The 19,910-nt window shown below is 44.4% G+C and overlaps 1 protein-coding gene across 4 annotated transcripts in view; it reads right to left on the bottom strand.

Moving 5' to 3' along the window:
- Positions 1–19,910, bottom strand: part of LOC142748949 (gamma-aminobutyric acid receptor subunit pi-like) — a 628,889-nt gene that overhangs the window by 107,056 nt on the left and 501,923 nt on the right. For all 4 annotated transcript variants that reach the window (XM_075856382.1, XM_075856380.1, XM_075856381.1 and 1 more), the window contains one exon: positions 19,164–19,316. In XM_075856382.1, coding sequence (XP_075712497.1) covers positions 19,164–19,316 — 153 coding nt within the window. The remainder of the gene's footprint in view (positions 1–19,163; positions 19,317–19,910) is intronic.

Raw genomic sequence — 19,910 nt, forward strand, 5'->3', positions numbered from 1 at the left:
ACCTGTTGGATACAGATTTGAGTGCAGGATACAGCTTCTATGTATCCAGCATACTGTACATAGAAGCTGTATCTCAAATAGTAAACATTTTTACAGTGAAGGAAATAAGTATTTGATCCCTTGCTGATTTTGTAAGTTTGCCCACTGTCAAAGACCTGAACAGTCTCGAATTTTTAGGCTAGGTTAATTTTACCAGTGAGAGATAGATTATATTTAAAAAAAAAACAACAGAAAATCACATTTTAAAATTATATATATTTACTTGCATTGTGCACAGAGAAATAAGTATTTGATCCCTTTGGCAAACAAGACTTAATACTTGGTGGCAAAACCCTTGTTGGCAAGCACAGCAGTCAGATGTTTTTTGTAGTTGATGATGAGGTTTGCACACATGTTAGATGGAATTTTGGCCCACTCCTCTTTGCAGATCATCTGTAAATCTTTAAGATTTCGAGGCTGTCACTTGGCAACTCGGATCCTCAGCTCCCTCCATAAGTTTTCGATGGGATAAAGGTCTGGAGACTGGCTAGGCCACTCCATGACCTTAATGTGCTTCTTTTTGAGCCACTCCTTTGTTGCCTTGGCTGTATGTTTTGGGTCATTGTCGTGCTGGAAGAGCCAGCCACGAGCCATTTTTAATGTCCTGGTGGAGGGAAGGAGGTTGTCACTCAGGATTTGATGGTACATGGCTCCATCTATTCTCCCATTGATGCGGTGAAGTAGTCCTGTGCCCCTAGCAGAGAAACACTCCCAAAACATAATGTTTCCACCTCCATACTTGACAGTGGGGACTGTGTTATTTTGGTCATAGGCAGCATTTCTCTTCCTCCAAACACGGCGAGTTGAGTTAATGCCAAAGAGCTCAATTTTAGGCTCATCTGACCACAGCACCTTCTCCCAATCACTCTCAGAATCATCCAGATGTTCATTTGCAAACTTCAGATGGGCCTGTACATGTGCCTTCTTGAGCTGGGGGACCTTGTGGGCACTGCAGGATTTGAATCCATTACAGCGTAATGTGTTACCAATGGTTTTCTTGGTGACTGTGGTCCCAGCTGCCTTGAGATCATTAACAAGTTCCCCCCATGTAGTTTTCAGCTGAGCTCTCACCTTCCTCAGGATCAAGGATACCCTACGAGGTGAGATTTTGCATGGAGCACCAGATCGATGTCGATTGACAGTCATTTTGTATGTCTTCCATTTTCTTACTATTGCACCAACAGTTATCTCCTTCTCACCCAGCGTCTTACTTATGGTTTTGTAGCCCATTCCAGCCTTGTGCAGGTCTATGATCTTGTCCCTGACATCCTTAGAAAGCTCTTTGGTCTTGCCCATGTTGTAGATGTTAGAGTCAGACTGATTAATTGAGTCTGTGGACAGGAGTCTTTTATACAGGTGACCATTTAAGACAGCTGTCTTTAATGCAGGCGCCAAGTTGATTTGGAGTGTGTAACTGGTCTGGAGGAGGCTGAACTCTTAATGGTTGGTAGGGGATCAAATACTTATTTCTCTGTGCACAATGCAAATAAATACATATAATTTTGACTATGTGATTTTCTTTTTTTTTTTTATATATATAATCTATCTCTGACTGGTAAAATTAACCTAGCCTAAAAATTCTAGACTGTTCATGTCTTTGACAGTGGGCAAACGTACAAAATCAGCAAGGGATCAAATACTTATTTCCTTCACTGTATACTACAATGCTAATCATTTGAGCAGATGGCTCTTGCTACAACACCCCTCTCAACCTACTTTATATACAGAATTAGAACATACTCTAATGCTAGGATAGGAAAAACGTGCTCTGTGGAGTCTTGTTAAAAGCTCACATCAAGATCACTTATCTAGTGTTCCCCTGAAAGGTACTCTCCTGACATGGCAAGACTTACATACCAAATTGAATCTGCTCAACCTGCCTTCGTTACAAATGCATCTCAGCCTAGTTCCTTGCTATCTCCACTAGAACCACCAAATTAATATCTGATCCTTGGGATATTCCATATAACATCAAAGTAGATATATGTGAAATGTAAACTAGTAACTATTTTGTGTGGTATTACTATCTGTCTTACAAGCAGATACATTTAAATTTAGAAAAATGCTCATTTTTCAAAATTTTCACAAAATTTAGGTGTTTTTCACAAATAAATATTGAATTTATCAATCACATTTTTTTACTAACATAAAATACAATATGTCACAAGAAAACTATCTCCGAATCGCTTGGATAAGTAAAAGCATTCCAAAGTTATTACCACATAAAGTAACACATGTCAGATTTGAAAAAATAGGCTGTGTCCACAAGGCCAAAACTAGCTGTGTCTCCAAGGGGTTAAGAGCCTGTCATTGTTATTGTATGTACTTAGAACAACTCTTATACACTATGCAGATGGTGTTATCACCAGATAAACATTTATTTTAACAATTGACAAAGGGTGGTTCCCCAGCAAGTGCCAACAAACTTAAAGCAAAGACTTTTTCATGGTGAACTCTATCACTGGGATGCGGCAGGCACAGCCTGAGCCAATACAATGTGCTTGTCATGAACTGAAGGCAGTGTTACAAATTTAAAGAGGCTCTGTCACCAGATTTTGCAACCCCTATCTGCTATTGCAGCAGATAGGCGCTGCAATGTAGATTACAGTAACGTTTTTATTTTTAAAAAACGAGCATTTTTGGCCAAGTTATGACCATTTTCGTATTTATGCAAATGAGGCTTGCAAAAGTACAACTGGGCGTGTTGAAAAGTAAAAGTACAACTGGGCGTGTATTATGTGCGTACATCGGGGCGTGTTTACTACTTTTACTAGCTGGGCGTTGTGTATAGAAGTATCATCCACTTCTCTTCACAACGCCCAGCTTCTGGCAGTGCAGACAGCCGTGTTCTCCAGAGATCACGCTGTGTCGTCACTCACAGGTCCTGCATCGTGTCAGACGAGCGAGGACACATCGGCACCAGAGGCTACAGATGATTCTGCAGCAGCATCGGCGTTTGCAGGTAAGTCGATGTAGCTACTTACCTGCAAATGCTGATGCTGCTGCAGAATCAACTGTAGCCTCTGGTGCCGACATGATGCAGGACCTGTGAGTGACGTCACAGATCTGCACTGCCAGAAGCTGGGCGTTCTGAAGAGAAGTGGATGATACTTCTCGTCAGAAAGCCCAGCTAGTAAAAGTAGTAAACACGCCCCGATGTACGCACATAATACACGCCCAGTTGTACTTTTACTTTTCAACACGCCCAGTTGTACTTTTACAAGCCTCATTTGCATAAATACAAAAATGGTCATAACTTGGCCAAAAATGCTCGTTTTTTAAAAATAAAAACGTTACTGTAATCTATATTTCGCAGATAGGGGTTGCAAAATCTGGTGACAGAGCCTCTTTAAGCAGCCGTGCAGACAAGCAACTTGTCGGAGGAAGAGGATTTAGATGTGGAGTGTTTGTGGCAGTCATAATAAAACTCCATTAATCCACCTACGAGGGAACTCAACCCAGGCTCACAGTATAAGGTGCTGTGTACAGGCTGGTGACATATACTAACAATAGAAAGTGACTGACAGATGAGAAGGACCAATTTACTTCAAAAGTAAAGTAGTGCAATTCGTTTTTTGGAGTGCAGATTTTAGTGGAATAGTTTTCGGACGCCATGTTTAATTTGCAAAATACCTGAAGTACTAAAACAGAAGTGACTCCATTTTAGAAACAACACCCCTCAAGGTATTCATCTAAGAGTGTAGTGAGCATGTTGACCCCACAGGTGTAGTTTAGTGTACAGTGGAAGTTGCAGAGTGAAAATTGCAGTTTTTCAATAGAAATGCCATTTCAGTGCCCAATATGTTGGGCCTAGCTTGTGCCATTGTGAAAAGACAGTTCTCTAATTATTTTACAACGTGAAGATGTTGCCTGCAGCAGTTTGCGCATGTACATATACACCAATATTGTTATATTTAGGATGGAACATGGATGTACATACCCAGCACTCAGTGGCGTAACTACCGCGGTAGCAACTGTAGTGGCTGATACGGGGCCCGCGTCTTGAGGGGGCCCGTGCCACCAGCCGACACGCCCCCCCCCCTGTATGCTCGGTGGCACCTCTGGCAGCTGTTATGGCTGCTACAGAGGTAGCTCCGCTATTCTTGGGCCCGTGCCGCAGAGCTTCCAACAAGTATGAGCCGGGCGACACAGGCCCTCCTATGATCGTAGGCGTCACTAGCACCAGAGGGGGCCCTGGTGCTAGCGACAGCCAAATACATGCATTAGAAGCTGAATGGCCGGGCATGTTCAATGACGCTGATTGGCCTTACAATGACGCTGATTGGCTAGTGGCGCGATGATGTCATCGCGCCGCTTCTGAGCTTGAAAGGCGCTGATTGACGGGGAAAGTCATTCTGCCCCACCAATCAGCGTCATTGAATGATGCATTGTTCAGCTCCAGCAGACCTGCCACAGCGTGGGAACGGGATCATGTGAGTATGTAAAGTTTTTCGTTTTTATCTCATAAAACTGTGAATGCCATTATTTATATTGGGGGCTCTATCTATAGGGGGTGTCGACTATATGTGGGCCATTATATACAGGGGGGTCTATATGTGCGGATGTGGGGCACTAGCTACAGGGGTGGGCTGTATGTGGGGATGTGGGGCAAAATCTACAGGGGGGTCTATATGTGGGGATGTGGGCCACTATATACAGGGGGGTCTATATGTGGGCCACTATATACAGGGGTGGTCTATATGTGGGCCACTATATACAGGGGGGTCTATATGTGGGGATGTGGGCCACTATCTACAGGGGGGGTCTATATGTGGGGATGTGGGCCACTATCTAAAGGGGGGTCTATATGTGGAGATGTGGGCCACTATCTACAGGGGGGTCTATATGTGGGAATATGGGCCAATATATACAGGTGGTTCTATATGTGGGCCACTATATACAGGGGGTCTATATTTGGGCCACTATATACAGGGGTGGTCTATATGTGGGCCACTATATACAGGGGGGTCTATATGTGGGGATGTGGGCCACTATCTACAGGGGGGTCTATATGTGGGGATGTGGGCCACTATCTACAAGGGGGTCTATATGTGGGCCACTATCTACAGGCTGGTCTATATGTGGGAATGTGGGCCACAATCTACAGGTGTGGGTAACCTGTGGGGCACTAGCTACAGGGTGGCTATATGTAGGGCACTGTCTACAGGGGTGGGCTATATGTGGGACACTATATACAGGGGGAGCTATATGTGAGACTATATACAGAGGTGGGTTATACGTGGATCACTAGCTATAAGGGAAGCAATATGTAGAGCAGCATGGTGGCTCAGTGGTTAGCACTATTTCCTTGCAGCTCTGGAGTCCATATGTGGGCACTATCTACAGAGGGCTGTATGTGGGACACTATCTACAGGGGCTTCTATGTAGGTCACTATCTACAGAGGCTCTATGAGGGTCACTATCTACAGGGGGCTATGGGGGCACTATCTACAGGGGGCACGTGTGTGTGTGTGTGTGTGTGTGTGTGTGTGTGACAGTGTATGGTACTATCGCTATTATAGTTAGAGGTGCAGTGTATGGCACTTTATTATATTTAGAGGTGTTGAGAATTTTTACTTCGTTTATAGGTGAAGAAATGTTTTAAAAGTGAGAAGCTGAAGATATCTGAGCGGAAAACTCCAGAAATGGGTCATGGCCGGTAGAAATCCATCATAGATGTCTGGACCGGAGGGAGAAGAAAAGAACTAGAATCTAAGACGTCACCGGTGAATCACTTAATGGAAATGCTTATTCTTCCGCTAATCAGCACTGTAGTCACTGTATGATCTGCAGCAAGATGATGGTGGTATGATTAGGATATGATTTTTTTTTGTGAAACAGCATCTCCCAGCATATCCTCACCATTGTTCGTGCCATGCTGGGTGCTGTAGTTTTACGCTGTACAGGGGTTGCACTAAATTGAGCTGTATTTGTTCTGGTGTTGCATATATCTACTGATCTTGGTTCTGATGCTATATGTAAGTACTGAGCTTGGTTCTGGTGCTGTATATTCGTATGAGATTTTGGTTTTGGTGCTGTATATGTAGCGTCCATGGCCGCGGGCCGTCGGGTTTACTCACTTCTCGATGCCCGCAGCCATGGATCCCTGAGCGCTCGTCCCCGTCTCTTTCCTAGGAGATGCCAGCGCTCACTTCCGCTCCGGTCTGCTGTGTCCCGTAGGGTGCGCGCGCACGCTCGTGCCCGCCCTTAAAGTGCCAGCGCGTGCACAAAGGAAGTCGTCATCATCATGAACTGCCATGATTTCCTGGTCTATAAGAAGGCCCCAGGCCTTTTGATCCTTGCCTGAGCGTTGTTAGTTTATCCCAGCCTGTCTTGCAAATGGTCCCTTAGTGTTTCCCGTTCCAGTTGCTACCCGTGCCCTGTTTCCTGTTCCTGTGTCCCGCACTGTTCTTGTTCCTGTGCATACCAGTGTTGGTGTCGTGCTTACTACACCTGCTGTCTTCTGCCATGTCCAGTGTCTTCTGCCTCGTCCAGTGTCTTCTGCCATGCCCAGTGTCTTGTGCCACGCCCAGTGTCTTCTGCCACATCGGATACTGCCCACCACGTCTGGTGCTACCTGCTGCAACGGCCTCCATCAGTGCTGAACCCACAGCCAACGTCTGGGCTAGTTCAGGTACCCAAGCGTTACTATCTACTATTGACTTCCATATAGACTGTGAACTGGTCAGCTGCCACTCCGCTACGGCGAAGCGGCTTAGTGGGTCCACATACCCTGTCACTGTGACAATATATATGTACTGAGCTTGATTCTAGTGCTGTATTTATGTACTGAGCTTGGTTGTGGTACTGTATATATGTCAGAGCTTGGTTCTGGATCTGTAATTATAGGACTATATGAATATATATATATATATATATATATATATATATATATATATATATATATATATACAGTGAAGGAAATAAGTATTTGATCCCTTGCTGATTTTGTGAGTTTGCCCACTGTCAAAGTCATGAACAGTCTAGAATTTTTAGGATAGGTTAATTTTACCAGTGAGAGATAGAATATATATAAAAAAAAAAAAAGAAAATCACATACTCCTGTCCACAGACTCAATTAATCAGTCTGACTCCAACCTCTACAACATGGGCAAGACCAAAGAGCTTTCTAAGGATGTCAGGGACAAGATCATAGACCTGCACAAGGCTGGAATGGGCTACAAAACCATAAGTAAGACGCTGGGTGAGAAGGAGACAACTGTTGGTGCAATAGTAAGAAAACGGAAGACATACAAAATGACTGTCAATCGACATCGATCTAGAGCTCCATGCAAAATCTCACCTCGTGGGGTATCCTTGATCCTGAGGAAGGTTAGAGCTCAGCCGAAAACTACACGGGGGGAACTTGTTAATGATCTCAAGGTAGCTGGGACCACAGTCACCAAGAAAACCATTGGTAACACATTACGCCGTAATGGATTAAAATCATGCAGTGCCCGCAAGGTCCCCCTGCTCAAGAAGGCACATGTACAGGCCCGTCTAAAGTTTGCAAATGAACATCTGGATGATTCTGAGAGTGATTGGGAGAAGGTGCTGTGGTCAGATGATACTAAAATTGAGCTCTTTGGCATTAACTCAACTCGCCGTGTTTGGAGGAAGAGAAATGCTGCCTATGACCCAAAGAACACTGTCCCCACTGTCAAGCATGGAGGTGGAAAAATTATGTTTTGGGGGTGTTTTTCTGCTAAGGGCACAGGACTACTTCACCGCATCAATGGGAGAATGGATGGAGCCATGTACCGTCAAATCCTGAGTGACAACCTCCTTCCCTCCACCAGGACATTAAAAATGGCTCGTGGCTGGGTCTTCCAGCACGACAATGACCCGAAACATACTGCCAAGACAACAAAGGAGTGGCTCAAAAAGAAGCACATTAAGGTCATGGAGTGGCCTAGCCAGTCTCCAGACCTTTATCCCATCGAAAACTTATGGATGGAGCTGAAGATTCGAGTTGCCAAGCAACAGCCTCGAAATCTTAATGATTTTGTAATGACCGGGGGGTAGGGAAACGGACAAGTGAGCCCTAATCTACCCGCCACTCTGTCCCTGCCTACTTGCAACGACCCGCCCTAGGCGACGGGGTACAACTGGGCGGCGGTCCCTGCACTCAGTAAGTGCACGACAAACATACAAGGGAATACAAGCAAGGGAAAGGGGCAGTTGCCCACGGCAACACCGTGAGCAACCAGAGTGGTGAACGAGCCGAGTCAAGCCAGGAGTGTGCGAGGTACCAAACGAAGAGCAGAAGAGTAGTCAGTAAGCCAGGGTCTGTATGGAGCAGGAACAAAATAGAAGGAGCTGTAGCTGGGCCAGGAAACCACACGAAAAAGAATAACAAGCAAGGAGGAACAGGAAATGCAGGTATAAATAGACAGAGGGCGGGAGCTAGCTGAGTCTGGCCAGGCTGCGATAGGCTCTCCCACTCCTAAGCCTGCCAGCCTGAGTGGTGGAAGCTGGAGTCAGTCTCAGGGATGTAGATTCAGGTGCTGACTGATTAATTAAGGGAGTTAACCCCGAAACTGTGCCTGGCAGATCCTTTACAGTACCCCCCCTTTTATGAGGGGCCACCGGACCCTTTCTAAGTGGACCTGGCTTACTGGGGAAACGCAGGTGGAACCTCCTGACCAATACCCCAGCGTGAACATCCCGGGCGGGTACCCAAGTCCTCTCCTCGGGCCCGTAACCTCTCCAATGGACCAGGTACTGGAGGGAGCCTTGGACCATCTTGCTGTCCACAATCCTGGCTACCTCGAATTCCACCCCCTCAGGGGTGAGGACGGGAACAGGAGGTCTCCTCGAGGGAGCCAAGGACGGGGAGCAGCGTTTAAGGAGGGAGGCATGAAACACGTCGTGTATACGAAAAGACGGGGGTAACTCCAGCCGGAAGGAGACAGGATTGAGGACCTCAATGACCTTATACGGCCCAATAAACCGGGGAGCAAACTTCTTGGAGGGAACATTGAGACGCAAGTTCCTAGACGACAACCACACCAGATCCCCGACCATAAACAGGGGGTTAGCAGAACGTTTTCTATCAGCCTGAGTTTTTTGTACGCTCTGGGACGCCTCTAGGTTCTTCTGAACCTGGGCCCAGACTGTGCACAGTTCCCGATGAACGACCTCTACCTCGGGATTGTTGGAACTACCAGGTGAAACGGAGGAGAACCGTGGATTAAACCCAAAATTACAGAAAAAGGGAGAGACCCCTGACGAGTTACTGACCCGGTTATTAAGGGAAAATTCGGCGAGGGGAATGAATGAGACCCAATCATATTGACAGTCAGAGACAAAACACCTTAAGTATTGTTCTAGAGATTGATTAGTCCTCTCCGTTTGACCATTGGTTTCAGGATGGAAGGCAGAGGAGAAGGACAGATCAATCCCCAACTTCATACAGAAGGCTCTCCAAAACAATGAAACAAATTGTACCCCTCTGTCCGAAACAATATTGACAGGGACCCCATGGAGACGCAGGATGTGTTTGACAAACAAGGTAGCCAATGTCTTGGCGTTGGGTAGTTTCTTGAGGGGCACAAAGTGGCACATCTTACTGAAGCGGTCTACCACCACCCACACCACCGACTTGCCTTGGGATGGAGGCAAATCGGTGATAAAATCCATGGAGATATGTGTCCAAGGTCTCTGGGGAATGGGCAACGAACGCAGTAAGCCCGCTGGTCGGGACCTGGGAGTCTTGGACCTAGCACAAACCTCACAAGCGGCGACGTAGGCCTTAAAGTCTTTAGGCAACCCAGGCCACCAATAATTTCTGGTAATGAGGTGTTTGGTACCCAGGATGCCTGGATGACCAGATAGTGCGGAGTCATGATTTTCCCTAAGTACCCTTAGCCGGAATTGCAGGGGAACAAACAGCTTGTTCTCAGGAAGGTTCCCGGGAGCTGAACCTTGAGCAGCAGCAATTTCAGAGACTAAATCAGAATCGATCGAGGAAATGATTATACCTGGAGGCAAAATACAAGCAGGATCTTCCTCCGAAGGAGGGCTGGCCATGAAGCTACGCGACAGTGCATCAGCCTTAATATTTTTAGACCCAGCCCTATAGGTAACCAAAAAATTGAATCTGGTAAAAAATAACGCCCATCGAGCTTGTCTCGGGTTTAGCCTCCGGGCAGATTCTAGGAAAACCAGATTCTTGTGGTCGGTAAGGACCGTTACCTGGTGTCTAGCCCCCTCCAGGAAGTGGCGCCACTCTTCAAATGCCCATTTAATGGCTAAGAGTTCGCGGTTGCCAATATCATAGTTACTCTCAGTTGGCGAAAACTTCCTGAAGTAGGCACAGGGGCGGAGATGGGTGAGGGACCTGGTACCCTGGGACAAGACAGCCCCCACTCCCACCTCAGATGCGTCAACTTCCACGATAAATGGCTCCATTTTGTTGGGCTGAACCAGCACCGGGGCCGAGATAAAGCACTTCTTAAGGACCTCAAAAGCCTGGACAGCCTCAGGAGGCCAGTGGAGGAGATCAGCACCTTTGCGAGTGAGGTCCGTAAGAGGCTTAGCGATGACCGAGAAGTTAGCAATAAATCTCCTGTAATACTTAGCGAACCCCAAAAAACACTGTAACGCCTTCAGGGAGGCAGGTTGGACCCATTCCGCCACAGCCTGAACCTTGGCGGGGTCCATGCGGAATTCATGAGGAGTGAAAATTTGACCCAAAAATGGTATCTCCTGTACCCCAAACACACATTTTTCGGTTTTGGCAAACAGTGTGTTTTCCCGAAGGACCTGGAGCACCTTCCTGACATGCTCAATGTGGGAGGACCAGTCCTTGGAAAACACCAGTATGTCATCAAGGTACACTACAAGAAATATCCCCAGGTAATTTCTCAAAATCTCATTTATGAAATTCTGGAAGACCGCAGGGGCATTACACAACCCAAAGGGCATGACGAGGTATTCGAAATGGCCTTCGGGCGTGTTAAACGCAGTCTTCCACTCATCCCCCTCTTTGATGCGAATAAGGTTATACGCCCCCCGTAGATCCAATTTAGAGAACCATTGGGCCCCCTGAACCTGATTAAAGAGATCAGGAATCAAAGGAAGGGGATACTGGTTCCTTACCGTGACCTTATTCAGGCTAAGGTAGTCAATGCATGGCCTAAGACCACCATCCTTCTTCCCCACGAAGAAGAAGCCAGCACCTACCGGAGAAGAAGAGGGACGAATGTAACCCTTGGCCAGGGATTCCTGGATATACTCTCTCATGGCTTCACGTTCGGGACAAGAAAGATTAAATATCCTACCCTTAGGAAGCTTAGCTCCTGGTACCAATTCGATAGCGCAATCGTATTCTCTATGAGGAGGTAACACTTCGGAGGCCTCCCTAGAGAAATCATCAGCGAAGTCCTGAACAAACTCGGGTAGCGTATTCGCCTCCTCAGGGGGAGAAATAGAATTAACAGAAAAACATGACGTACAACATTCATTACCCCATTTGGTTAGCTCCCCAGTATTCCAGTCAAACGTGGGATTATGCAACTGCAACCAGGGAAGGCCTAGAACCAAATCGTACGATAATCCCTGCATCAACAGTACAGAGCATTGCTCCAAATGCATGGAGCCAACAAGGAGTTCAAAAACAGGGGTATGCTGTGTAAAATAACCATTAGCAAGAGGAGTGGAGTCGATACCCACTACCGGGACAAGTTTAGGCAAATCAATCAGAGGCATAGCAAGGGACATAGCAAATTCCACAGACATAATATTAGTAGAGGACCCTGAATCCACGAAGGCACTGCCGGTAGCAGACCTACCACCAAAAGAGACCTGAAAGGGAAGCAAGATCTTAGTACGTTTCCTATTTACTGGAAATACCTGTGCGCCCAAGTGACCTCCCCGATGATCACTTAGGCGCGGAAGTTCTCTGGCTGCATTTTTACGCTTAGGACAGTTGTTCACTTGATGCTTGTCATCCCCACAGTAGAAGCAGAGACCATTCTTCCTGCGGAATTCTCTACGTTGTTGGGGGGACACGGAGGCCCCGAGTTGCATAGGTATCTCTGAGTCTTTCCTGGAGGAACGAAGCAACGGAACTTCGGGAGGCATCATGGGGGAGTCGGAGGAGAAAACACATAAACGTTCATGTTGTCGTTCCCTGAGACATCGGTCAAGTCGTACCGCTAAAGCCATAGCCTGGTCTAGGGAGTCAGAAGAGGGATAGCTAACTAGCAGGTCTTTCAGGGCATTCGACAGACCCAACCTAAACTGGCACCTTAAGGCCGGGTCATTCCACCGAGAAGCTACGCACCACTTCCTAAAGTCAGAGCAATACTCCTCAACAGGTCTCTTATCCTGACGTAAGGTCACCAGCTGACTCTCGGCAAAGGCAGTCCTGTCAGTCTCGTCATAAATAAGTCCGAGAGCAGAAAAGAAACAATCAACGGAGGAAAGTTCAGGGGCGTCAGGAGCCAAGGAGAAGGCCCACTCTTGGGGCCCTTCCTGGAGCCGGGACATAATTATACCCACCCGCTGGCTCTCAGAACCTGAGGAATGAGGCTTTAAACGAAAGTAAAGCCTACAACTCTCCCGAAAGGAGAGAAAAGCCCTCCGGTCCCCTGAGAACCGGTCGGGCAACTTGAGGTGGGGTTCAAGAGGTGCGGTGAGGGGAACTACCAAGGTAGCATCAGGCTGGTTGACCCTCTGAGCCAGGGCCTGGACCTGTAGGGAGAGACCCTGCATTTGCTGAGCCAGGGTCTCACGGGGGTCCATAGTGGTGTCAGGGACCAGGGTAGACTAGGTATGGGCTTGTTATTATGTAATGACCGGGGGGTAGGGAAACGGACAAGTGAGCCCTAATCTACCCGCCACTCTGTCCCTGCCTACTTGCAACGACCCGCCCTAGGCGACGGGGTACAACTGGGCGGCGGTCCCTGCACTCAGTAAGTGCACGACAAACACGACAAACATACAAGGGAATACAAGCAAGGGAAAGGGGCAGTTGCCCACGGCAACACCGTGAGCAACCAGAGTGGTGAACGAGCCGAGTCAAGCCAGGAGTGTGCGAGGTACCAAACGAAGAGCAGAAGAGTAGTCAGTAAGCCAGGGTCTGTATGGAGCAGGAACAAAATAGAAGGAGCTGTAGCTGGGCCAGGAAACCACACGAAAAAGAATAACAAGCAAGGAGGAACAGGAAATGCAGGTATAAATATACAGAGGGCGGGAGCTAGCTGAGTCTGGCCAGGCTGCGATAGGCTCTCCCACTCCTAAGCCTGCCAGCCTGAGTGGTGGAAGCTGGAGTCAGTCTCAGGGATGTAGATTCAGGTGCTGACTGATTAATTAAGGGAGTTAACCCCGAAGCTGTGCCTGGCAGATCCTTTACAGATTTACAGATGATCTGCAAAGAGGAGTGGGCCAAAATTCCATCTAACATTTGTGCAAACCTCATCATCAACTACAAAAAACGTCTGACTGCTGTGCTTGCCAACAAGGGTTTTGCCACCAAGTATTAAGTCTTGTTTGCCAAAGGGATCAAATACTTATTTCTCTGTGCACAATGCAAATAAATATATATAATTTTGACAATGTGATTTTCTGTTTTTTTTATTTTTATATAATCTATCTCTCATTGGTAAAATTAACCTATCCTAAAAATTCTAGTCTGTTAATGTCTTTGACAGTGGGCAAACTTACAAAATCAGCAAGGGATCAAATACTTATTTCCTTCACTGTATATATATATAAAGAACTATGGACCATATAGTGATGCCCTCTTCCATTCCTGCACTTTAGTAGTTGATTACAGGCCAAGATGTGATTTACCTTATATTTCCTTACACATATATATCCTAGACATGACTCAGTAGCAACTGGGATGGAAGACACTTCAACCTTATATCTGCATTACCACCTACCATGATTAGGCTCCTGATACAGACTATTCTCGTGTTATTCCTTACCTGCGGCATTGTGCTATCTGTTATAATATGCTTGTATATTCCACTGTGATAAATAAACATGCATTTGCAGCAGTGGCGGATTAAGTAGACCATAGGCCCTGGGCTGTTCCACAAACTCGGGCCCCCCTTCCCCATCTCCGCTCTGCCATGTCTATAGTGAACATCATCTTTTTGTGCGAGCATTGACAAATGAGTGTTACGATTCCTCTTGTCTAATGGCTGTGCACCTAAATACTGACAGTCTCCAACCATCGCTGACAGTATCACACTGTTCAGGGACACTTCCTCCTGACAAAGAGAATGGTAACACACATTTGGCTATTAGTCCTGGGTACACAAAGACTTTTTATAGAATACAAGGATTTCCTACAACAGACATGTCAGGAGAGGGGACAGATCTTCTAATAGATCCGGTGACTCACAAGTGAAGTCTTCTATGATGGGAGTCGTTTACTTTTCTTCTCTTCTCCATCTGACGCAGACCGTTATGGCGACTTCTCCTGATGAGACATCTTTGCCCATCACTTCTGTAGCCATTTCCAGCCTCTATAGAAACACACAAATTTAGACACCAAGGCCCAGAACCATACATTAAAGGGGTTGTCTGGGCACATACCGTTTTTTATACTGAGGACCTATCGAAGTGCCCGGTCAACCACTTTTACTCAGACTAATAAATTTGGACCCCAGACTAGATCATAGAATACATACAGAACCCAGACCTTCTGAACTATTGCAGTCCCCAGACCAGACCCCCCTAAACAAATACAGACCCCAGAACAAGCACCCCAAATAAATACAGACCTCAGACGAGACCCCTAAATACAGACCCCAAACCTGACCCCCTACACTAATAATGAACCCAGACCAGATACCCTACACTAATAATGACCCCAGACCTGACTCCCTTAATACAAACCCCAGACCAGACTCCCCCTACACTAATAATGACCCCAGACCTGACTCTCTTAAGTAATACAGACCCCAGACCAGACCCCCTAATCTAATACAGACCCCAGACCAGACCCTTAAATACAGACCCCATAAACTAATACAGACCCAAACGTCAAACTAATACAGACCCCTTAAACTAACACAGTCCCCTAAATATACAGACCCTAAACCCCTTAAACTGATACAGACCTCAGACCCCTTAAATACAGACCCCAGACCCCTTAAACTAATACACAGACCAAACTTCCTAAATACAGACCAGACCCCCTAAATACAGTCCCCAAACCAGACCCCCAAAATACAGTCCCCAAACCAGACCCCCTAAATACAATCTCGACACCAGACCCCCTAAATACAGATGCCTTAAACAAATTCATCCTCTTATACTTACATAGCAGCTCACCTCAGTCTTCTCTGTGGAGTTTTGCTGCTGCTCATGGACCTGCAGTCATGTGACCAGCAGGTCCGTAAACAGAAGTAAGAACTTCAGAGATGAGGTCATGTGACCTTATGTCTAAAGGTACTTTTGCAGGACATATACAATGCCATTTCGTCACATTTATTTTTTTGCCGCGATTCGCCCCGCAAAGTCGCGACAAAACTACATTGTAGTTTGTGTGGCCATGGGCCCTCCAGGAGCCCTGAGCACTGGGCGGCCGCCCAAAACACCCTATGATGATCCGCCATTGATCCGACATTGAATTGCAGTTGGGACAAAACTCTTTGTTCAATATTATTTTACCATTTTATTTTGTGTTTTTACTCTATCTACATTGTTATCTTTTATTTTACATTTTTGTTTATTTATAACTATTATATTTGTAATTTTGGTTTTTGCAACAATTTCTTGCAGTACATGTTAATCCATGTATGGAGATATAATGTATACCCTTCTTTTTGTATATGTTTTTCAGTATTTGTTGAAGTTCATATGAAACCGAAACGTCGCACATACTCACTCGCAAAATAAAAACAAGAAAAATAATTTCACTCCAAATTGTTGTACCGAGTACTTTGTTTTCTACCATTTTGGAAATGACACCCCTAAATGCATTTTTCGAAGGGGTGGAGTGAGAATTTAGACCCCACAGGTGTTTTCCAGAAATTAATGTGCAGCGGATGTTGCAAAGAGAAAATATATTTATTTTTCTACTGATATGCTGTTTCATTGCTCAATATCTTGTACCCAGCTTGTGCCACTGGAGACACATACCCCATAATTTGTTAAGCAAGTTCTCCCGTGTATGGCAATGCCATATACAGTATGTTGACATAAACTGCTGTATGGTCACACTGTAGGGCTAAGAAGGTAGGGTTTGGCTTTCAGAGCGCAGATTTTGCTTGGTAGTGGTTTTGTTTGGGGTTTTACTGATATTTCAGTTTATAATGTGGGGCCATCAGAGTATAACCCTGATAGATGGCATCCATTTTTATCCCCCTTTTGAAGCACACTCTGCACCTTCTTTGGAACCTTTCCTCCTGCGTAGTTTGGGAAACTTTTCTGGGAAAGTGTTATATTCGTACAATATGGTGGCCATCGCTTCCAGCAAATATTAGTGCCTTGATAAACACTTCTTGAAATTGAAGGATTGTTCAGGCCTGCACATCAGGATGATTTTTCATCCCCACCTTACTAGAGCCATAACTTTTATTTGTTTTTCGCACCATATAGCCATATAAGGTTGTTTTTTTGCAGAGCGAGCTGTAGTTTTTATTGGTACTATTTTGTAATACATGAAAATTTTTGATCACTTTTCAAATTTTGGGAGGCAAGGTAAACATAGTTTTTGCATTTCATATTTTTACGGTGTTCACCATGCAGTAAACATGACATATTAACTTTATTTGGCGGGTCAGTGCGATTACCACGATATTAAATTTATGTCGTTTATTTATGTTTTACTACAGGAAGGAATGTGAGGGCTTGAGTTTTTGTGGTACAAACGGTCAATTTTACTGGTACCATTTTGGGACACATCAACTTTTTGATCACTTTTTATTTCATTATTTGGAAGAGAAAATTACCTAAAAACAGCATCAAGAATCTTTTTGTATGTAGTGCAATGTATTAGATCTGCCAGTTTTATACTGACATGAAGCCCAATAGGTTTCCAGGAGGCCATTGTTAGACCTGCGTTTGCCATAGCAGGTATCTGCACAATAGGTATTCATTCTTCCTGTGACTGTGTTAGAAAAGTACTGTATTCACTTGTATGATCTGCAGCATGACATTCTGAAAAGCGCCTGTGTAGAACTGGTATCTTACAAATATACGGTATTGCTTACATATTTAAGGGAGCGGTGAGAGGCATGGCAAAATACATTTCAAAGTGGTGTGCATTGTTTTTTTTCTCAGCCCTTTTTTATGTCCACCAAGGCTTTTTTCTGTTCACCCTATATACAAAATTCATCAGAAACTCCTCTGTTGAAGTCAAGACTTGCAGTTGTAAGACTTGCCTGCTCTGCTGGGAGGGCAGGAGATCTCCCCTATTTTGGACAATACAGGAGAGTAGGTAAGTATGCTATAAAGTCATGCACCTGGGTTTACACATCTGCATCTTGGGACATGTGGTGGGTGAGAGGTAAAACTGGGAGAGTTACCAACCAACGAGTATACTTATAGACCATCATTTAAATGCTATGGGGCTATGCCAATCCGCTGCATGTAAAGCCAGCAGAATACAATGTTCATAATGCATGAAAACTCATACAACAAAAAGATGTTAAATAGTTTCTCTAATTCATAAGTGACAATTAATATGGCTGCACTTTTTGTTGTCACTTTTACAACAAGGACCACCAGAAGAAAACCGGAAAATGACGATATCTAAGTAAAAAAAAAAACAAGAAGCAAACAAACATATTTTTAGCTACTGCTCTAAATGCTGATTTACTGATAGATGACAATTTGTACGTTTTGGGACATAATCATGCCTAAGTGTTTTATTATATGGCCTTGTAAGGAGGATATTATTATATGTTCATCTGCCCTAATAAAGGGCTAAGATTTAGTGATTTATAAAATTAAGTTTCATAGGATTGCAGATATACATCATACTGTATGTCGTGATTTACTTAAAAAATATACAGGAATCACTATAGGGTATGTCCACTACCGGACAACTGATGACCTATCCACCATATAGGTCATTAGTATATGATCTGTGGGGGTCCGATACCCGCACCGATCAGCTGCTCCAGTGGCCTACCGGAACCGGATGTTATTGCACAGTATGCAATGTACGGAGCTGGAAGTAGTTGGCTCCGTACATTGCATAGCAGCCGTGCTGCAGAACTGTCGTTCTGCTCCTATTCGCTTTAATTTTACAATTGACTTTAATGACATTTTTCTTACTCTTTAAAAAGCTTCTATGCATCCTGTATACATTGAAGCTAGATCTTGCCATCAAAGTCGATTCCGTCAGGTCAGCTGGACTGATGGCTCAGTTGAAAACGGGTCCTGCGTGTCTCTGACACACAGGATCCTGCGAATAATGTTCACATTTAAGTTCATGAAGTTAGATGTGATCATTAAACCCCATTTTATAGTGGTATTATTTAGTATTATATGATTATAATTAAGAGCAGAGGTCTCCAACCTTTTTTTTGGACGCAAGTGGCTACTCCCGAGCAACAGTTTAGGGAACACTGATTTAGAGGTATGAAATACTTATTTATTACAGTGCAAATTATTTGGGGGTAGTGTAATTCAGGACAAAAATATTGAAAAACAATATTGAGTGTTGCTACAGAACACTCAATATTGTTGAGAAACACAAAACCTTGTGAACCAGTGTCTCAGTTGTTTTAAAAGTCTACCAACACTCCTGTTTCTACAGTTTTTTCCAATAGATCAGCAGCTCTCTCTGAAACCACAGATGTGTCCTTCCCTAATTTGCCTCTTATCTCAACATGTACTGAGATGTGTGGTGTAAAATGACCAGCTTAAAAAAAACACATGAATAAACATGATTTTGCGATTATCAAGAGACATCTATGCTGTGTGTCTATGTTTCGCCACCCAGTGGTAGTAGAGTGAACTGCAGCCTGTCAAGGGTTTGACTAGCATGTCGCAAAATTGTATTCAATTGGTTCAATGAGAAATTAAAGTTCTGCCTTTCTGAGTACTAGTTACTTCACAGTAGTACATAATCATTGACATGAGAATAGTGACACATTTTTAACACACTGCTTTATAGTAGTGAAGTCTTTCATTAAGTTGCAGGATCTTACCAAAGCATGTCCTTGCAGGAACAGAAGTTTGAGAAATCCAAAAAGAAATCCATGATAAGACAACAAGCAAAGAAGAGGGGATATAGGTTTCCAAAATAAAGTAGATAAGGTGTCTTTTTAGCACAAAGTATAAGGTAAGTCTAGGGTAAGTACCTTTGGGGGACAAAAAAATAAAATATTATTGGTAAGATTATACAGTATTTAAATATATCTGCACTGGCAAAAAGATAAAGTCCCAAACCCAATCCTTAAATGTCATTGAAATGTTGTTCATGATTTCAAAGAGGCTTTTTAAACAAAGTATTAACCGTTTTGTATAGGATAGTCATGTAAAGTTTTTTTTAACATTTTTTTTTAACATATGTGGACGTATCAATTTGGGATTTTCATTCAAACAGTATCTAAAGATAAAAGTGATGTAATCACATGAAAAGAAAATCAATAAAATGTACGCTGCAATAATTAAATGAACAAAAAATTCACATATATGCCATTTGCTTCTGTGGAAATAACTACCCCTCAAAAGCCAAGTCAATTTTGGACTTGAGGGGAAGAATATTTTAGATTTTTCTCTTTGCATTCCAGGAGTTTTAGTTTTCTTTAATTTATACAGATGTAAGAAATATTAACTTGACTCCTGGCACGCTGATGCTAACTTATCTTCCCTTTGTAGTAAAAGGGTATGTTCACACAGTATATCTGCCCAGGACCACGCAGTGAATCCGGTGGAGAAACCGAACCGAATTG

This window comes from Rhinoderma darwinii, chromosome 3 (assembly GCF_050947455.1).
Source record: "Rhinoderma darwinii isolate aRhiDar2 chromosome 3, aRhiDar2.hap1, whole genome shotgun sequence".
NCBI lineage: Eukaryota > Metazoa > Chordata > Amphibia > Anura > Rhinodermatidae > Rhinoderma > Rhinoderma darwinii.